Here is a 17,678-nt window from a genome sequence, read left to right as displayed (position 1 = left end):
TGATGGAGAGCACTCTGTGGCCAAAACCCACAGCCTGTGCTGAAGAAGGCCCGGCCCAGGGATGAGTTATTAAATAAAAGTTAAAATCCTTATTAACTGGATTTGTAATATATAACAGTGAAGGCCCAGATTCTGAGAGTGGGGATGTGGCTGTGGTCTCGTTGTGAGGAAGCAAATCAAAATCTGCAACTTTTGGGCCAGACTCCGAAGAGGGCCAAGTGTCCTGCTGTAGGGCCAGCCTGGCCCCAGGCTGAGGCCGGTGTGGGTCAGCAGGACCAGAGGAGAGCAGATCCCGGGACTTGGCTGTGCGTAGGGCTGGGCTGGACCAGCAGGTTCGAAGGGTCCGAGGCTCAGGAGAAGGAATAGAGTATCAACTCGTTCAGGGAACCACCCGAGAAAAAGATCTTGTGACGCCCCTGCACCCCTGGGGCCCCCCACCCCAGCCTGGGGCCCATAGCTCAGCTGTTTCTCCCACACTTGAAGGCTAAGGCTCACACCAAGACCCTGGGTGCTGTTTAACTTTAAGAACCCTCGGGGGACGGGGTAGAGGCAGGTCACTCCTGCTGCTGCTGCTGGTCCTGCAGGAAGTCCGACGCCTTAGTGGGATTTTTCTGTCTTCGTTGCTGTGGCCAAGCTTCTGCCCTTCCTCCCCCCGTTCGGCCCCCTCCAGGCTCCCAGCCTGATCCCTGTGCAGAGTGCTCTAGCCTGGAGGGCTGTGCAAAGCCGCAGCGGGAGCTTAGATTCTGGGCCACTGCCCACGGAAGCCCTCGAAAGTCTGGGAGCAGAGAGGGCAGATGGGTGTGTTAGGAAGCTGTCTGGCTGCAGGGGGGTGTGGGTTGGGGAGCAAGGGGCAGGAGGAGATACCAGCTAGCAGGCTTTTGAGACAGTCATGGTAATGAGGGTCTGGACTGAAAGGGGCCAGGAAGGATGGAAGGGGGCAAGTGACTGAAGGATGGTTTAAGGACGGCCTCTCCAGGTACGGGGTGCCCTGGACTAGCACAGCCCACGCCTGTGTGGGAGACGAAGTGTATGTGAATGGGATGAAATGCCATCTGCCTGTGCTGTTCTTGGAGAGGTGACACTGAGCTCGCCTCTGTCGCAGGGATTGGCAGAGGGGTGGGGGAGGGGTGCCGGGCGGCGGTGCCTTGGGCTGGGGGGTGCATCGCTGCCTGGAGCCAGTTTGTGGGCAGCAAGATTTCCTCTCCGCCAGGCTTTATGCCCATCTGGAGCACCGCTCTGTGGGGGCTCTTAGTGGGGACTCTAGACTGTTGCGTTGTGTCTTTGAGGCTTTGGTGACATCTGGGAGACCTGGGTCCTCACAGAGAGCACGGGTGGACTGGTGGACGGGCCCCTCCCTGCCTGCTCCCCAGCCTGTCTCTCTGTTTGGGTAGCATGCTGTTCCCTTGCTCGCCTTGTCCTCTCCCAGCTCTTCCTTCATGTTTCTCTCTTCCTCCTTGCTCCTTGGCCCTGGCTCCCTCTCTCCCTCCTTCTCCCCGCCTCTTCTGAGCCCTCTGTCTCGTTTCTTTTCCTTTTTGTCTGGAGAACAAAGGCGGTCTGCACTGCCAAGGGGAATGAGTTCAAAGAAACTGCAATTTTAGATTTCCTGAGAACTGGAGAGTGTGCACATGCATGTGTGAGTGTGTGCAAGTGTGCACACCCGTGAGGGCGTGTGCACACATGCACACCCAGCAGAAGAGGTGATGGCGGATCCCTAGGATGTGGAGCATGTGCAGGGGAAGACCCCACCTGGGAGCCCTTTGGAAGGGAGCAGGGGCCTGCAGGCCTGACCGTTTTAAGGGGCCATGGTTCCCAGTCTTACCCTTGGCTCTGATTCTTCTGTCCTGCTCCGTAGCTGGCAGTGCCCTGATAGGAGGGACTGCATGCTTCATGGCTGTTTTCACTATGGGCTCAGGGGGCCAACCAGATGTCACTCCATCTGTGTTTCCAAATCCAGGTGACAGGCTATGGCTTTTAGTCTGAGATATATACAAGGTCCTCTCCTGTACCCCCAAATCCACTAGAAGGAAAAATTTGGTGTTTTGCAATCAGGAAAATAAACCCAGTGGTCCCCCATCCCCCTATCCCTCCCTCAAGGCCTTAATTTAAAACACTGTTTTTCCTGGGAAGTGTAATTAGAGCAACATGTTGTTCCTAATGAGCTGGGTGGGGCAGGCAGACAATGGAGCCCTCCCAGCCCGCCTGGCTGCTCCCGCCTGGAGCTCCCCGCGGAGCCAAGATCTGAATGTCCAGAGGGTCCCCTGACTGTACCCTGCTGGGTGAAGAAGGGGTCTCTGGGTTACTGGTGACAGGACTGGCCTAGGTGGCTGGGGGGGGGGGGCTTGCCAACACTCCCCCCTACCCTGGGAATGAATGTCTAGTGTGGTGGCCCTAGGACTGGGGGAGGAAGCCCCGCTCAGGGCTCAGGGCCTTGGCTCCCTGTGCTGAACTGGCCACTAAAGGTAGACTAAAGGGGGCAAAGGGTGGATTCTGCTCTGACGGGGACAGAGCCTCGTTTGTCCTTGGGTCCTCGTCCTTTTGGTCGGCGCTGGCTTGGTAAACACCCTGCACACCTGTAGGACCCCATCCGTGTAGCAGCCCAGGTCTGCCCTGCATTCAGGGTAGGGGGGAGGGTGAGCAAGGAAGTGGGTGGTGAAGTGTGGCTTCATCTAATTAGGCTTATATTGTATGGCTGCCCTTGAGGTCTGTGATCATCAGAGTCTCTGTCACACATAGGACGGGGAGTCAGGATGTCCTGGTGGCCCTTTAAGTCTACATCCACCCCCCTGCCTGGCAATGCTGACGTGCTGCGCCAGGTTGGAGCAGACGGGAGTGTTGGGAAGGAAAGGAGAGTATGTTGGAGTTGTTTCTTTACCCACCCATCCACCTACCTATTCATCCCTCTGCCACCCCTCCCTCCCTCCCTTCAGTTATCCTTTATAAACTTTTATTTATTGGACAGGGCATTCCACTGTGGTCCTTGTGTGCAGAATTGCTGGTTTAACCAGGGACGCAGACAGATGGACTTGTAGAAATGGCACAGGGTGATGTCTTTCAATGGGAGTGAGTCAAGTTGCTGTGGGAGCCATGGGGTGCTTAACTTAAGTTCAGGGCAGCAGGGGAGATTCAAATGGAGATCTGAAGTCTAAGTAGGAGGTAGCTGGATAAAGTGGGTGGAAGAGCCTTTCCAACAGAGGGCCCAGCAAGCTCCAAGACTCAAAGGTAAAGAGAGCATGGTGCTTGCTACCACCTGCCAGTGTTCAGAGGGCGGGTGTTGAGCATGTCGGCGGGGGTTGCTCATCACTGTCTGGGTCCTGGAAGGGAAGGTTATCCAGTGAGATATGAGACTGGAGAAATGAGAAAGAACTAGAAGAGGAGGGGTCTTGGAGGCCACGTCAAGGAGTTTGGACTTCATCCTGAGTGGCAGGAACCTTTGAAGTGTTTTAAAGAGGGTGACATTCTTAGAAAGATCCCCCTGGCTGCAGAGTACAGTATGCATTGATTATTGGGAGTGGCCTTTGGGTTGAGCTGCAAGCACATGATTGACTTTGGCCAGAGAAGTTTCTGGGAAGGGGGTGCAGGGGGCAGAGCTAAGTGCACGGGGCAGAGGGCCGCGTGGAAGTGAGGGAGAGGCAGTGGATGGAGGCAGTCCTCAGGAAGAGAGAGAGGAGACAGAGAGCAGGGCAGGGATGGATCTGAAAGAGCGCCTTTAAATGGGGAAGGAAAAGATGCAGCAGAGAGTGTGAGAAATTGGGGAGGATGGATAAGACCGGGTTAGGGAGCCAGACAGCATTAGGCGTAGATGCACAGTGTCAACTCTGCAGGTCCGGGCAGTGTGGTGTGCACAATGGGGAGGGGGACAGAGGACTGTGGGGGCAGCTTGCAAGCTGGGTGGAGGGGGGCTGCAGAGGCGGGGATCTTGGGGAGTGGAAAGAAATGGCAGGGAGCAAGGATGTCCTGGGGCAGCAAGGTGGACGGAGATGGCCTTGGGATGACAATGGTGGCCTCGTGCTGAGGAAGCTGCTACCCGGATGTCCCTCTAACCACTGTCTCTGCTTGTCTCTCCCTCCTGCCTCCACTGGGCCTGGCGCTCCACAGCTGTGTGCACCTGCCTTCTTCCTCCAGGGCCTCCTCCAAACGGTACTGGAGCCTAGCCTTCTTGGGGTTCTTGTTCCCTGTCCTCCTCTGTAACCAGGTTCCTGAAAATCGGGAGCCCGGCCTTCAGCAAATAGAGAGGAACGTCCTCACCACGGAGCTCAAGGAAGCCCGGAAGGAAAGACGGAGCGTGGGAAGGAGGGATAAAAAGAAATCAAGGGGATGCTGCCCAGAGTTTGGGGGTCTGGAGAGGAATGTTCTGGGGGAAATATGTTAATGAGTTTTCCTGGGTGATTTTGGGAGAATGCTGCAACCAACTGAGAAAGGCGTGGACTTTCTGCCTCCATACCCCGCAGAGCTTGGCTTGGTTTCCTCCCTGATCCCTTCTTTTTGCCCCTTTTCATCTTGGGCTTTTGGCCCTGGGCCTATATTGGGCTGGGCATCAGCTTCGAGCAGGCCACAAACAGGCCATGAGAGGGCCTTCAGCAGACCCTTCCTTTAAAGAGGCAACCCCTGGCGCACAACCACTGTAACCGGTGGCCTTGGAGTGCCAAAGATGGACCCCAAGCCAGGTGTCCCCATTGCAGCCAGGCACTGTAGTGGCTGTTCAGGCCCAACCTCCACCCTCCAGGGACTGTTCATGAGGACTGTGATGTGCTCAGCACCCGTTGGAGTTGTGCCCCATGTGGCCCTGCACGTCACCCCTCCTCCTGACGCATTGGTCCCTCAGCCAGACTGAAAGTGTAGGTGCTTCCTACATCATGTCACCTGGATCGTGGGTCTAGAGGAAAATGACAAATTCCTTCTCTTCATGCCCTGGTGACTTAGGGATAATTATGAAGCCAGTGTTGTTCTGAGAGATGCTTCTGATGGCTCAATTCTCCTGAAGTCACCCTAGGAGATCAACAACACTGATGGTAAAAACAGTGGCACCACTGACAACACAGTAATCGTTATAGTCACTACTGTTTATTAAGCACCTCCTGTGTGCCAGACGCTCCTTCTATTTGTTCTCTCACTATGTTCTCAGAGCAGCTTTGTAAGGGGGGTGTTATCCTGGATCTCCGTATGAGGGAACTGAGTCACAGAGGCTGAGTAATTTGTTCAAGGTCAAACAGCTAGGAAGCGGCAGGGCTGGGACTAGAGCTGAGGTCTGTCTGAGTCTAGAGATGAGCTTCTTACCACTATAGGTCAGCGAAGTGTAGTGTCATCAGTGTGTCATGGGGCAGGAGTGACAGCTGGGGTTGGTTGTGAGGTGATTCATGGAGGCAGGAGGAAGCTGGTGTGTTTCCATGCTCCAGCTGCTCCCACCATCTATGTCAGCGCATCTGTAGATGGACGGCCCGTCCTTTGAAAAGGAACCCAGAGCAGATCACTTGGAGAATGAATCTGGTGATTCCGTTGTTTATTAAATGAGCTTACGTGAGGCAAGCTCTGTGAAGTGTCCAACACAGCCCTTTTAATTATAGTTAACATTTCCTGGGAGTAAAGTCTTCCTTGTATGGACGTGCAGGTTGTGTACTTCGCAAGGACACTGTGTCTAAGGGGGTGCATTTCTAGTGCAGACATCATGTATTTGTATTTGTTATAACATTTTTCCAGTAGGTGGCAGTAAAGTGTCTGGTTCTAATAAACTAGTCAAATATGATAATTTTCTGACATGGAAGTAAGGAGTCTTAAGAAAGGGATATATTTCTCTAATTGTCACTAAGGTGCCACGTGGGCTGGTAGTCTTGTTAAGAGTTTACATGAACCAGGCATTCTTCTAAGTGCTGCGTTGACTTCTTCAAGCTTCACACAAACCTTTAGAGGTTGATAACTTTTAATAACCACTTTATAGATGAAATATCGAGCCATATAGAGAGGTGAAATAACGGATTTAACACAATAACTGGTGGAGCAGTCTGTGTTCCTAACCTCTGTTGGCCTTGCTAGTTGTCTAGTCCACAGCCATACCTGCTTCCCCTGTATCTCTTCGTGATCACTGGGGATTCTTGCCCACGTCTTTTGGCAAACCCTTCGTAGGCAGAGTTGACACTTTTGTCTCTGGTCTGTGGTGCTGAAGGAGCCCCCCAGCAGCGTCCCTTGGTGCCTGTGGATGATGGGCGTCTATATCCCCTTCTGTTGTAGATGCTCCTTCTGCCTCACAGTGCAGGTGTGCTGTCCTCGTGGTGGACAGGTGTACGAGGTGGGGCTTTGGGGCTGGCAGGTGTCTGGGTGTGGTGTGGGGTGGAGATGGAACGCCAGGGTGAGTGACAGGTCAAGAGAGGCTGAGCCAGGAGGCAGGAGAACCAAGCCAGCGGGAGGGCGCAGGGTCCTCTCTGGGTCTGAGATGGACTGAAGTGGACGTGCCGGGATGGAGTGGGTGTGTGTGTGCGCGTGTGTGCATGGGTGTGTGTCAGGGATGGGGAGATCCTGAGCAGCTCGTTGGTGCTCAGAGCCTGCATTATGGGAGGAGGGGCGACCTAGGGTTCATTTGAAACAGGGTGACCTGAACCCTGGGCCAAGGTGCTCGAATTGTGATCCTGGAGAAGATGGTGCAAAAACTGACTTGGCTCTCTCCTTTCTGCCTGCCCATTTGTCCTCCTCTGTGTTGTTGCCTCTCTGTTCCCGTGTCTCTCCATCCATGTCCTTCTTTCTGTCCTGTCTATCCTCCTTTCTTGTCTCTCTGCCTTGGTCTTCCTCCCACGTTTGTCCTCGTTCTCCCTGCCGTCCCCTGTAGTCGGAGGACACAGACCTGCCCTACCCGCCACCTCAGAGAGAGGCCAACATCTACATGGTTCCCCAGAACATCAAGCCTGCTCTCCAGCGGACGGCCATCGAGGTGAGCCCAGCCCTGGGGCGGGGTGCTGGGGGCAGCCTTGCCCTTTCCCTTCCTGGCCCAGCTTTTCCCAGAGCCTTGGGGCTTTCCAGCCACTCTCCTCACTCTGTGTCCCCAGATCCTGGCATGGGGCCTGCGGAACATGAAGAGTTACCACCTGGCCAGTGTCTCCTCCCCCAGCCTCGTGGTGGAGTGCGGGGGCCAGACGGTGCAGTCCTGTGTCATCAGGAACCTCCAGAAGAACCCCAACTTTGACGTCTGCACCCTCTTCATGGAAGTGGTGAGCCTGACCTCCCTCCTGTCCCCTTCCAGAGTCCATGTGCCTGGAATTTTCTCAGGGCCCCAAGCAGCCTAGGGGTCTGCTCTGATTCCCTGTGGGATCCTGGCGAGGTCATGGGATGTCTCCCACCTCACTTGTCTCCGAAAACGGGGGGGGGGGGGGGGAGGACTCACGCTCTCCTCACTGGGAGAGTGGAAGCCTGGGAGCAGCACCAGTGGGGCCAGCTTGCTCTTTCCTACCCAGATCCCAAGTCCACAGAAATCCCCAAGACCCATCCGTGTCTGTTCTCCCTTCCAGGGCAGGTCTCAGTCCCCAGAGCCCCCCTCAGGGGTTCTGACCTTCAGTGACTCCTCTAAACCTTTCCTGACCTGGTTGTCCCTCAGCCTGGGCCCCGCAGGGGGCGCACTGCTACGGCCCTCAGGCCCCCAGCCCTTTCCAGCTCCCTGGGCTGCCTGGGCCTAGTGGCCGGAGTAAGTCAAGTCTGAGGAAAGGAAAATGGTCTGCAAGATGAAAGCACTATAGAAATTCCAGGCCCAGTGGCTGTCAACAGGAGCCTCCTCTTGGCTGAGCACGAGCCGCCACCGAAGGAGAGCATATAAATTATTTCAAGTTGTGTTCAAAGTGCTTTTGGGGCTGGGGGGGTGGTGGTGGGGAGAAGAATCTGTGTCTGTAAGCCAACTCTTGAGTATCCACTTGGGGGGGACTGTCTGCAAGAAATGTTGAGTCCTGGGCCAACTTCTCCCCTCTTCCCCTCCCCTGCCAGCGAGGGTTCAGGGAAAGTGGACTTGTTTTAACGTCGGGCTGAGCTGGATGTGTTTGGTAGGTGAAGCTGCGGGGGAAAACTCAGCCTCCGCATGCCACGTCCAGGAGGCAGAAAGAAAAGGTGCGTGGCGTCTGCCCCACTGGCCGACCACCACTTTGGATTTATGGCTGTTGGGGGCTATGTGTGGGTTTGTAGTCACTCTCTGCTTCTTGGGCCGGCCCTGTGAAGAAGGAGCCCCTTCCTCCCCTGAGACCTCCCAGAGATGGGTTCAGGTGGCTGCCCAGAGCTTCCGTCCCCCTCTGCCCAGATGCTGCCCAGGGAGGAGCTCTACTGTCCCCCCATCGTGGTCAAGGTCATCGATAACTGCCAGTTTGGCCGCCGGCCTGTGGTGGGCCAGTGTACCATCTGCTCCCTGGAGAGCTTCCTGTGTGACCCCTACTCAGAGGAGAGTCCGTCCCCACAGGGCGGCCCAGGTACGGGGAGGGGCCGTTGATGGGGAGGGCCAGGGCTGAGGGTTGGGACAGATGGGACTTACCAGTGCAGGTGCTACCTGAGGCCCTCCTCTTCCTGGGACCTGAGTGAGAACAGTTTCTGCTCAGCTAGACCAGAGGGGTGGGAACCTCACCTTCCTCAGGGCGTCACCTAGCCCTGGGCTGGGCACACTAGGAGCAGGTGGCTGATGCCTGTGGAGCTGAGAGGCGAGGGCTGACGTGGGAGGCGGTGGGGGGAAGAGTTGAGAGAGACATGCAGGGATTCAGTGAGATGAGAAGGGAGGAGAGAAATGCGAGGAGATGAAGGGAGAGAACTGGGGAGACAGGAAAGGTGAAAGAAGATGGGAGAGACAGAGACAGGGGAGGGAAGAATTGGGTGGGAGGAAGAGAAAGACATAGATTGAGAAGTGTGGAGAGACTGATGGCTTCTGTACCGTGGTTCCCTGACTGGGTCTTGTGGCTGAGGAAGGGCGGGCCCCCTGGGGAAGCCTCCTCTCAGGCCTGCGCACCCCTGTCCCCTACAGATGATGTGAGCTTACTCAGTCCTGGGGAAGATGTGCTCATTGACATTGATGACAAGGAGCCCCTCATCCCTATGCAGGTAGGATGGGTGCTGAGTCTCCGGGGAGAGCCACCTGCTCCTGCCAAGAGCTGGCCTCGATTGTCCCCGTCCCCTCCCTTCCTTATTTCTTCCCACTCCTTCTCCCCTCCCTACTGTATCGCACAGCCTCCTTGAGATGTCTCCCTCTGCTCCCTGGTGGCTGGATGCTGTACAGACGGAGGGACCCACGCAAGATCTTTCAGTCTGGTTGGGAGAGGGGTGGAGAGGTTAGGGGGAGGCTGTGTGTGGTCTTCTGGGCAAAACTCAATCATTTTTCCCAAAGTATGTGAGAAAAATGGCCCTTCGACCTTGAGGACCATGTTGAGGGCTTCCCCCAGAGATCACCTGGGAAATCAGGGTAGGGGGAGCAAATGAGAGAGAGGGAAGACAGAGGAGGGAGTGACCGGGCCGTCTATGGGGTGCTCTAGCCCCATTACCTTACGCAGGCCAGGACCCTCCTTGGGAGTGGGTTCACCTATGGGCTTGTGCTTGGTGGCACCTTGGAGGCAGCTTAAAAGGAGGGCTCTGTGTTCAAGCCAGTAGTCCCTCTTGCTCCATTCCCTCCACCTCCAGGAAAAGGAAGGGGAAGGGGCCTTATTTCGAGGGTATCCACTCCTGCGGCAGGTAAGAGGCATCCCTTTGCTATGTGGTTGGTGACACAGATGCCAGCACCAAGCAGCATGGCAGGAGGTCTGTGGTGTCTTTTACTGAGGGTGCTCCCCACCTTGGGCCCTGGGGTGGCTCTGGGTCCTGTGGGCCTGAGACCACCCTGTCCTTCCTGCAGTGGAGATGGAGAAAGTCCTCACCGTGAGCACCAGCCTTGAACTGGTCCTCTGTTCCGGGTAGTCACCCTCTGTTCCAGATTGGCATTCTGTTCTCAGCTTTGCATGATGCTGGTCACATCCCTGGCACTCAGGCTCCCAGAATTCCTGGGCTGCCCGAAGACAGAGCCTCCCACCCTATGTAGATATTATTTGTGTCCTCAGGCCCATGGCCTGTTTATTCACCCAGGGAGGAGGTGGCACTTCAGGAGGTTGTGTTTTCTTGAAACCATCAATCAGATATTGGCCATGAGAGCAAGAGAACAACCTTGGGTGCTGGGTTGGACTCAGGATCCTCAAAGCTGTCCCCAGAGATGTGTTTACGGGGGCTTTCCTCTGACAGTCAGCGCTGATTTCTGCTTCTTTCTCACTCACTCATCTTTTTCACCTTTCTGCCACTTCTAAGGGAACATCTCTGGGGTTCAGCCCTGGGGTCTTGCTGCTGCTGAGATAAGAGGTCTCTCTGTATGGTTTCACTGATGCTAAGAGTCCTCAGAGTCCTGAGCTCTCCATTTCTGCCTGCTCTGTGGCTCTCCAGGGTTCCGCTCCACCATCCTTTCTGCTGGGGACACCTTCCGGCCTACTCCTGGTCATTCTTTGAGACTCAACTTAGGTGTGGTCACCTCCTCCCAGGATTCTTCCCTGGGCCCTCCCCTTCTCCTGCAAGTCCTACCTGTATCTCGGTCACTGCACTTGCTGCTGGTCCTGCTTGTGTGTGCAAAGGTCAGCATCTTCCCTAGAGTAAGCTCAGGGCAGTGATTGGGAGCATCTTTTTTCGGATCCTCAATGCCCAGCACAGGACCTGGCTTAGAGAAAGCATTCAATGAAGACTGCCTGGATGGGTGTATGGGTGGGTGGGTGGGGGGATAAGTAGATGGATGGATGGACAGATGGATGGATGAATGGATGAATGGATGGATAGATAACCTGCTTACTCTCTGTAGGGGGTCTACGGACGAGCTTCTCTTGACTGGGTAAACACAAGTGGAAATTTCAGATGGTTCTATGCAGGATTCAGCTACATGCAATGCTAGTGCCTTCTGGCCTGGGTGGGTGTTTGTAGCTGAATTAGGCAGACAATTAGCTCCAAACTCCAGGCGCCTAATCCTGGCTCCTGTTTTCCACCCCCGAACGCGCCATCTGAATCTGTGCAGGGAAGCGCAGGGCTTGCTCAGCAGAGTTTCTGTTCTGTGTCTGCTGCCCTCAAATGTCCACAGACTCAGATGGGAAGGGACTGTTTTGGGTCCTGCTGGCTACAAGCATAGCCAGAGGCAGACGGTGAGGAGGCCCAGGCTGGACGTCCTCCTGGAGTCAACATGAGTAAACTGCGGCTGGGGTCTGAGCCAGAGCAGGGTCTGTGCTCTCTGTGGGAGCACATGGCCACTCTGGCTAGCGCTGCTGGCCAGGCAGAGGGTGGGGAGCTGGCATCTAGGCTCTTGGAGCCATACCCACATGGGGAGGGGCTGGGCTCATGGGGCCTCAGAGGTGGGCAGGGAGAAGGAGGAAGTGAGACCCTCCTGCTCTGATGGAGGAGGCTTGGACCCTGCCCTCATCGAGCTCCCTGCCTGATGGGGAAGACACACCCTATTCTCTAGGAGCCCCAAGGCCAGGAGGGAGACCAATCCTGGTCTCTAGGAAGCCCTGACCTGATGGGATCTGATGGGGGCTTTGGGGAAAATGGCTTTTGTATTGTGTTTTTCGCTGAGATCTGTTGATCCGATTTGGCTGGTCCAGGGAATCTTTCACTCACTCCATCTCTCTTGTACATCCCCTGGCACTTGGGAGGACCAGGAATTCTGAGGCTGATCCAGGAGGCAGTGGGTTCCTGTTCTAAATGGTTTGCTAGATAGTTCCGGCTGGGCTCTCACCCCCTCTCCCCTCCCTCAGTGCAGATAGAATGGAGGGCCCTGGCCTCTGGGGGTTGGAGGAACAAGGAGTCTGACAGAATTTGGATTTGATCTGGTTCTTGTTTGTCCAACTCGTGTTTCTCGGCAGCCTGTTTCATTCTCATAGTGATGTGGCCCCTGCTGCCGTGCTCCCCAGGTCCTGCCTGTGAACCCAGATGAGGGCTGCTCCCTACCTTCAAATATGCTCTTACCAATTCCGGCTTCTGTCTTGGTCATTCCCATCTCTTTCCTCAGTCGCACCTTCTCTCTCCTGATTAACCTTCTCACCAGCATCTGCCCAGTTCCTGGGATTGGCCTGCCATACATGAGAAACTGTCACCTCAGACTCTTTCCTGATGCTCAGGTCCTTGGGTTGACACTCATGGTGGAGCGTTTTTCAGGTTTCTAGAAAGGTTTTGGTTTCTGTCAAGAGTGGCCAGTTCTAGAGATGATCCAAAACGTGTGTAAAGGCAGATCGCCCACTCGGCCTCCCAGGGCTCACAGGCTGGCACCTGTCTCTGGGGGTGAGGAGGGTCCCATGTGGGTGGGTGCCTGGCCTCTTGATCTCTTCTCTGTGGTGGGGGGAGCTGGGAGGACATAGGCTCGTGCGTATTAACTCAACTCCACAGTCTATTCTTGGTCTGCGTGGCTGTCCTTTGTGTAGATTTTAGACCCGTATCTTGGGAGTGGGGTTAGGGTGAGTGTGTGTGTGTGTGTATATGCACGTAAGTGTGTGTGAGAGGTGGAGGAGGCTGGGAGCAGGTGCATGTGCAAACTCCCGAGGGCATTTCTAGCCCAGGTGGTGATGCTCCAGGGATCATGGCTTTGACTTTTGAGTTTCTGAGGGCAGGTCTGGCTATGTCCTCAAAGAGGGGCATGGAGGTATTTCATTCCATCTAGTGCTCTGTTTAAAAATGCAATGTGTTCATTTTTCTCTGATTATATAAATATATGTTCATTATATGAAATTTGGAAAATTTAGAAATATACTGAACAAATAGACATTGCTTCCAACCCAGAACACAGTCCAAATGAACCACTGCCAGCATCTCCTTCTCTATCCCCTCCTTCCCCATGGGCTTCTCTTTCTGTCTCTGAATCTGTCTCTGACTCTGAACCAGACTCCATTTCTATCTTTAAAAATATTGGGGTCTTCGCTTACTAATCTACTTTTTCGTGAAGCTAGTTCTTGGTGTTCTGACTATGAAGATGGGAGCGAAGCAGTGTGCAGGAACACGCACTGAGCATGCTCTTCCCATTTCCTAGGGGATCTCAAAGCTCAAAGTAGAGGTGGTGCCCCCTGCCCACCCCCTTCTAGGCACTGAGATGCCTTGGAGTCACCTGGTCAAGGGTGACTCTTGCTTGTCATTCTAAGAGGTCACCCTGGGGAGGCAGGTCTCCTCTTAAGTCTGCAGAGAGGGAGAATTTCTGGGGGTGGGTAATATGTGCGTGTTGAGGAGGCATAAAGAGAAGGAGAACCTTGGGAAGTTTCCACTGTGGTTGGGAGGGAGATGAGAGGTGTGCAGAGATCTCAGATGAGGTGCTCAGAGTGACATCACAGTGATAAGATGCTTTATTAGCTGGGGCACCAAGATCTTGGACCCTCTTGGCCCTGTGAGGTCAGCGTGGGCTGCAGAATCAGGAAAGCTTCTTTAGGGGGGTGGGTGAGAGAAAGACCTTGAAGGCTGGGTGGGGTTAGGATGGTGAAGAGGAGAAGAGGGCTTTCCTGGTGGGCAAAGGAGCTGGGGCAAAGGCTTGGCAGTGGGACGGTGTGTGTGGATTGCGTGTGTGTGTTGATAGTGTGTGTGCGTTTGTGTGTGTGAGATGGGCCTGTGGGGTTATACAGGAAGTGCAGGCCAGCCTGGAGGAGGCATCAGAAGGCGTGCAGAACTGTTCCCCCCACCCGTGGGGGGTGGGTGCTGGGGCTGGCTGTTCCCCGGCTCCAGCTTGGGCTAATTTTGAGCCGGCTGCTCCGGTTATAGTCTCTGGGACGCCGTGAAGGTGGGAACGTGCTCCCAGAACCGGAGTGGCAAATTATGCCCCAATCCCAAAGGGGAACGTGTAATTTCGGAAGCTGGACCAGATCTTTGGAGCACTATGTTTAGCTTTATTTTTTTCTCCCTCTCGCTCTGGGGAACTGCCGGTTTCCCTCTCACCTTTCTAAAAACGAACTGTATTAAAAATAACAATAAGGCTTCTGTGAGGTTCAGGATGAGAACTGGGGGCAGAGCTGCTGCCTGGCTGGGCCTGTCTCTGGGCAGTGGGGACCTTCACGTGGAGTTCATCCAGTCTATTCCAGGGGTCGCACCACACCCACCAACACGTGGCCAGGCCCCCAGAACCAGCCCACCACCTGGCTGGGTGCCTATTGGCCATTCTGCGCTCCTGCCTGTGCTTTGTGCTCTGACCAGCCCTCAGAGCTAATTTAGGGGAGGCCAGGGCCCCCCTCAGTGATGCTCCCTTCACAGGCTTTGTCCTCCCTGTGTTTCCCTGAGCCTTCCTGACCCACAGGTGACCATGTCTCCAGACTCTTCCTGCTGAGGAGGGGAGGACCGCTGGGGCTTGGCCTCCTGTGGGGTCTCCAGAGCCCCCCTGCTCGGGCTCAAAGGAAGAGAGGGTGCACCTCGGGGAGCTCTGGGTCCCAGCTGGTCGCCACCCCTCCAGCCTTATCTCCTCTTACTCCTGCCTCAGAGCCTGCCTCCCTGAGCCTGCTCTCTCGAATGCTGAGCTTCTTTGTTCCTCCACACCTTTGCACTTGCTGTCCCCTCTGCCGAGGACGCATCTCTTGGCCTTGTCCACCTAGACTGGCACTCATCCACCCAGAGCCCCATCACTACCTATTGTAGTGGCCTCCGAAAAAGTCACCTGACCCCCAGTCCCAACCCCTGAGGCCCTGCTGGACCCTGCAGCCCAGGGATTCACCCTATAGAGTCTTGATTCACAGTACCGGAAGGTTGCAGGCAAAGATCCGATGCTGGAAAAGGATGCAGAAAGCTCTCTGATGTACAGCAGTGGCATGTGGACTATAAGACTCTTAAGTCCCCTCTTATATAGGGTTTTGGGGAAGCTGTATGATGCCCTGTTTTTGTCCTTGAGGGGAGAAGACTCAGAAACCTGCACTAGCTTAGGAACTGTGCCTAAGCAGGTGTTGGTGCGGCTCAGCTGTTAGCAGAAACCCCCAGGGATGCTGGGGAACTTGGTGTTTGTCTGAGATGGGAGGTGTGACGTGCAGGAAGGCATGTGAGAGAGGTGTTGAGTCCATGGTGCCAAGGGCAGTGAGAAAGCGGGCACGAGAGAGATGTTGGCTGAGCCTCTGCCGTGTGCCTCGCCTTGTAGTAGGCGTGCATGGCCTTCATCCATTCATACTTACTGTTGCCCTGTGAGGTGGGCTTTGTGCCCGTTCTCCAGATGAGGATGCTGACTCGGAGAGGTCAGGGGGCTCGCCCAAGATCACGCAGCTGGTAAAGTGATGGAGCCAGAGTTTGGAGCTGGGCTTGTCCAACCTAAAGTACATGTTCCTCCTAACTTTTGCAGCCTCCCTGGAGGGAGAGCAGCGGGTGCCTGGTGGGAGAGCTCTGCTTCTTTAGGGCTGTCGCATCTGCCCTGAAGTGGTTTCTCTAATCCTGTTACTAACCAACGTGTTTAATTTGTAGCTTGCAGATGGTCTGTCGGGCTCGGCCCCCACTAACATGGCATCTTCTCCGTCCAGTCCTCATGTATGTATTATTTACCTATTTGTGGGCTCCTTGATCTCCCTGGGGGGTGGGGGGTGGGTAGGGAGTTAGGAAAGGAACAGAGGATGGGGGAGTGGGAAGGGAAGAAAGGAAGTATTTCCTGAGCTCTAGAAGACAAGTTACCTGCCCAGTGCAGGGATGGAGGGATGGGGAGAAAGCTAAGGAAAGATTCCCAGAAACAGACATCCCTGAGCTATCTCTTGGTGCATCCTGGGATTTACCTTCATCCTGTTTACCTGCGTGAGGACTGTGGGGATTGGTTGGGGCTGCATGGGCCAGTGGAAACAGGAGTTTCTAGATTAGACCCTGACGGCTGGGACATAGGACGTGAGAAGATTCTGTGGGCAACGGCAGACTGACCTTCTTTGCCCTGCCCAGAGGCATGAAGGGAGTGTGTGACTGAGGAAACCTGGCTGTCCCCAGCAGATTCTGAGAGGTCTGCCGGGGTCCACGGTGCTCTCCTGCAGGTCCAGTAGGGTTCCTACTGTCCGCCTGGGCTGATTTCCTGGGTGTCATCTTTACGGGTCGTGGATCCCTCCAGGAAGATGGCTTTGGCATCTAGCCTTCAACATGTACTCATGAAGTCCTATGCTGAGGGTCAAGGGGAGCCCCTGAGCTAAAGGGGAGGCATAAGAGATAGGACCTGCCAAGAGTTGAATTCCATTCCTGATGCCAAGGGGAGGCATTGCTGTATTGGCTGTTTGAGGAGCTTCTAGGAGGAAGAAATCTATATTTTAAATTTTTCTGATTTATCCATTGTAGAAAATACAGAAAACACAAAAAAGCATAAGGCAGAAAGTTAAAACCACCTGTATTCTTACCAGTTAGGGATAAGCACTGTTAAGATTTTGATGTGCCTACAGTTTTAGATATCTTTTATGCACATGTGCAGACTTTTTTTTTTTACAAAATTGGAATCATATTGTACTTTTTTATAATCTGCACCTTCTTTTACTTAAAAGTACATTGTGAATGTTTTCCCATATCTTTATATTCTTTAAAAAATATGGCTACATATTATTCCATTATATGGACATTTATAAAGTTTCAACTACTATCTATCATTGGACATTTAATTTTTAAATTTTAACTATTATCTTATTTTATGTTCCTTAGAGGAGTTACTTTTAGTTTACTTTATATAGGTCCAGCCCATTTCTTGTTAAATTTATTCCTAGGCATTTTATAGCCTTTGCTGCTATTTAAATGGAATATCTTTTTTTCTTATGACTTTGTCTAACTAGTTATTGCTAGAATATAAGAAAACAATATTTTTGTATATTTACTTTGAAGCAGACTCCTTATAAAGCTCCTTTATTGGTTCTGACAGTTGGTAACTCATTCTGTTGGGTTTTCCAGGTACGTAAGTTTGTTTTCTTCAAACAATAATAAATATGTCACTTTCTTTCTAATAGTTACACCTTATTCTTTTTTCCAGAATAACATTTGATAATTGAGATGCAACTGAGCAAACTTATTTAGTCTCTGATTCTCCCAAGAAGGCCTTTACCATTTTCCCATTAATTACGATAATAATTGGTAGTTTCAGATAGATATTCTTGATTTTGTCAATGTTGTGTCCTTTATTATTAGTTTATTCATAGCCTAAAAATTAGGTATGGGAGTTTAATTTTATCCAGTGCCATTTGGCATTTATCAAGATGATCATTTTGTTTCCATTGTCCTGCTAACATAATGTATAATTGTCCTGCATTCCTGAGGTAAACCCAAGTCAGTCAATTCGTCATGGTATCGTGGTTTACGACAATTGAGGTTCTCTTATCCAATCAATCCAGACAGGTGGTTGGCTAATTGAAAAAGTTGATTAAATAGAGACTCATAAAAAGTCATGCACACACACTATAAGCATTTTATTTCCAACCATATCCATGTATCTTCATTTGCCACTCATCTGACATATACCAAGGCCTCTTGAAATTTGAATCTGCTGTTTGAATGTCATGTCATCCTTCTGGTATAAACCACATCCAAAATGCATTATCTGTGATCTTCCCTTTAGGTTTATTCAAGTTTGATGAGGTCTTAATGAGACCTGCAAAAGAATCTGAATGTGGAGTCCTTTTAAAGTTTAAGGTCCCCTCCCCCACACCATTTTCGTGATTCATTCATACTTAATTTTCATCATTAAAAAAAAATCAATAGCATTAAATTTGTTTTTGTAGGTAAAA

General features: G+C 53.0%; 1 protein-coding gene across 28 annotated transcripts in view; it reads left to right on the top strand.

Moving 5' to 3' along the window:
• DYSF (dysferlin) overlaps positions 1-17,678 on the top strand; it is a 210,030-nt gene that overhangs the window by 138,937 nt on the left and 53,415 nt on the right. For 9 of the 28 annotated variants that reach the window (XM_070573811.1, XM_070573804.1, XM_070573798.1 and 6 more), the window contains 4 exons: positions 6,815-6,916; positions 7,032-7,193; positions 8,264-8,429; positions 8,972-9,048. In XM_070573811.1, coding sequence (XP_070429912.1) covers positions 6,815-6,916; positions 7,032-7,193; positions 8,264-8,429; positions 8,972-9,048 — 507 coding nt within the window. Of the gene's footprint in view, positions 1-4,095; positions 4,138-6,814; positions 6,917-7,031; positions 7,194-8,263; positions 8,430-8,971; positions 9,049-15,408; positions 15,472-17,678 lie in introns of all 28 variants that reach the window. The other 19 variants (XM_070573802.1, XM_070573793.1, XM_070573808.1 and 16 more) reach the window with 3 other exon arrangements.

The sequence above is a fragment of the Equus przewalskii genome, chromosome 14, assembly GCF_037783145.1.
Source record: "Equus przewalskii isolate Varuska chromosome 14, EquPr2, whole genome shotgun sequence".
NCBI classification, from domain to species: domain Eukaryota; kingdom Metazoa; phylum Chordata; class Mammalia; order Perissodactyla; family Equidae; genus Equus; species Equus przewalskii.
The sequence above is the reverse complement of the archived record's forward strand: the minus strand, read 5'-3'. Positions and strand labels throughout refer to the sequence as shown.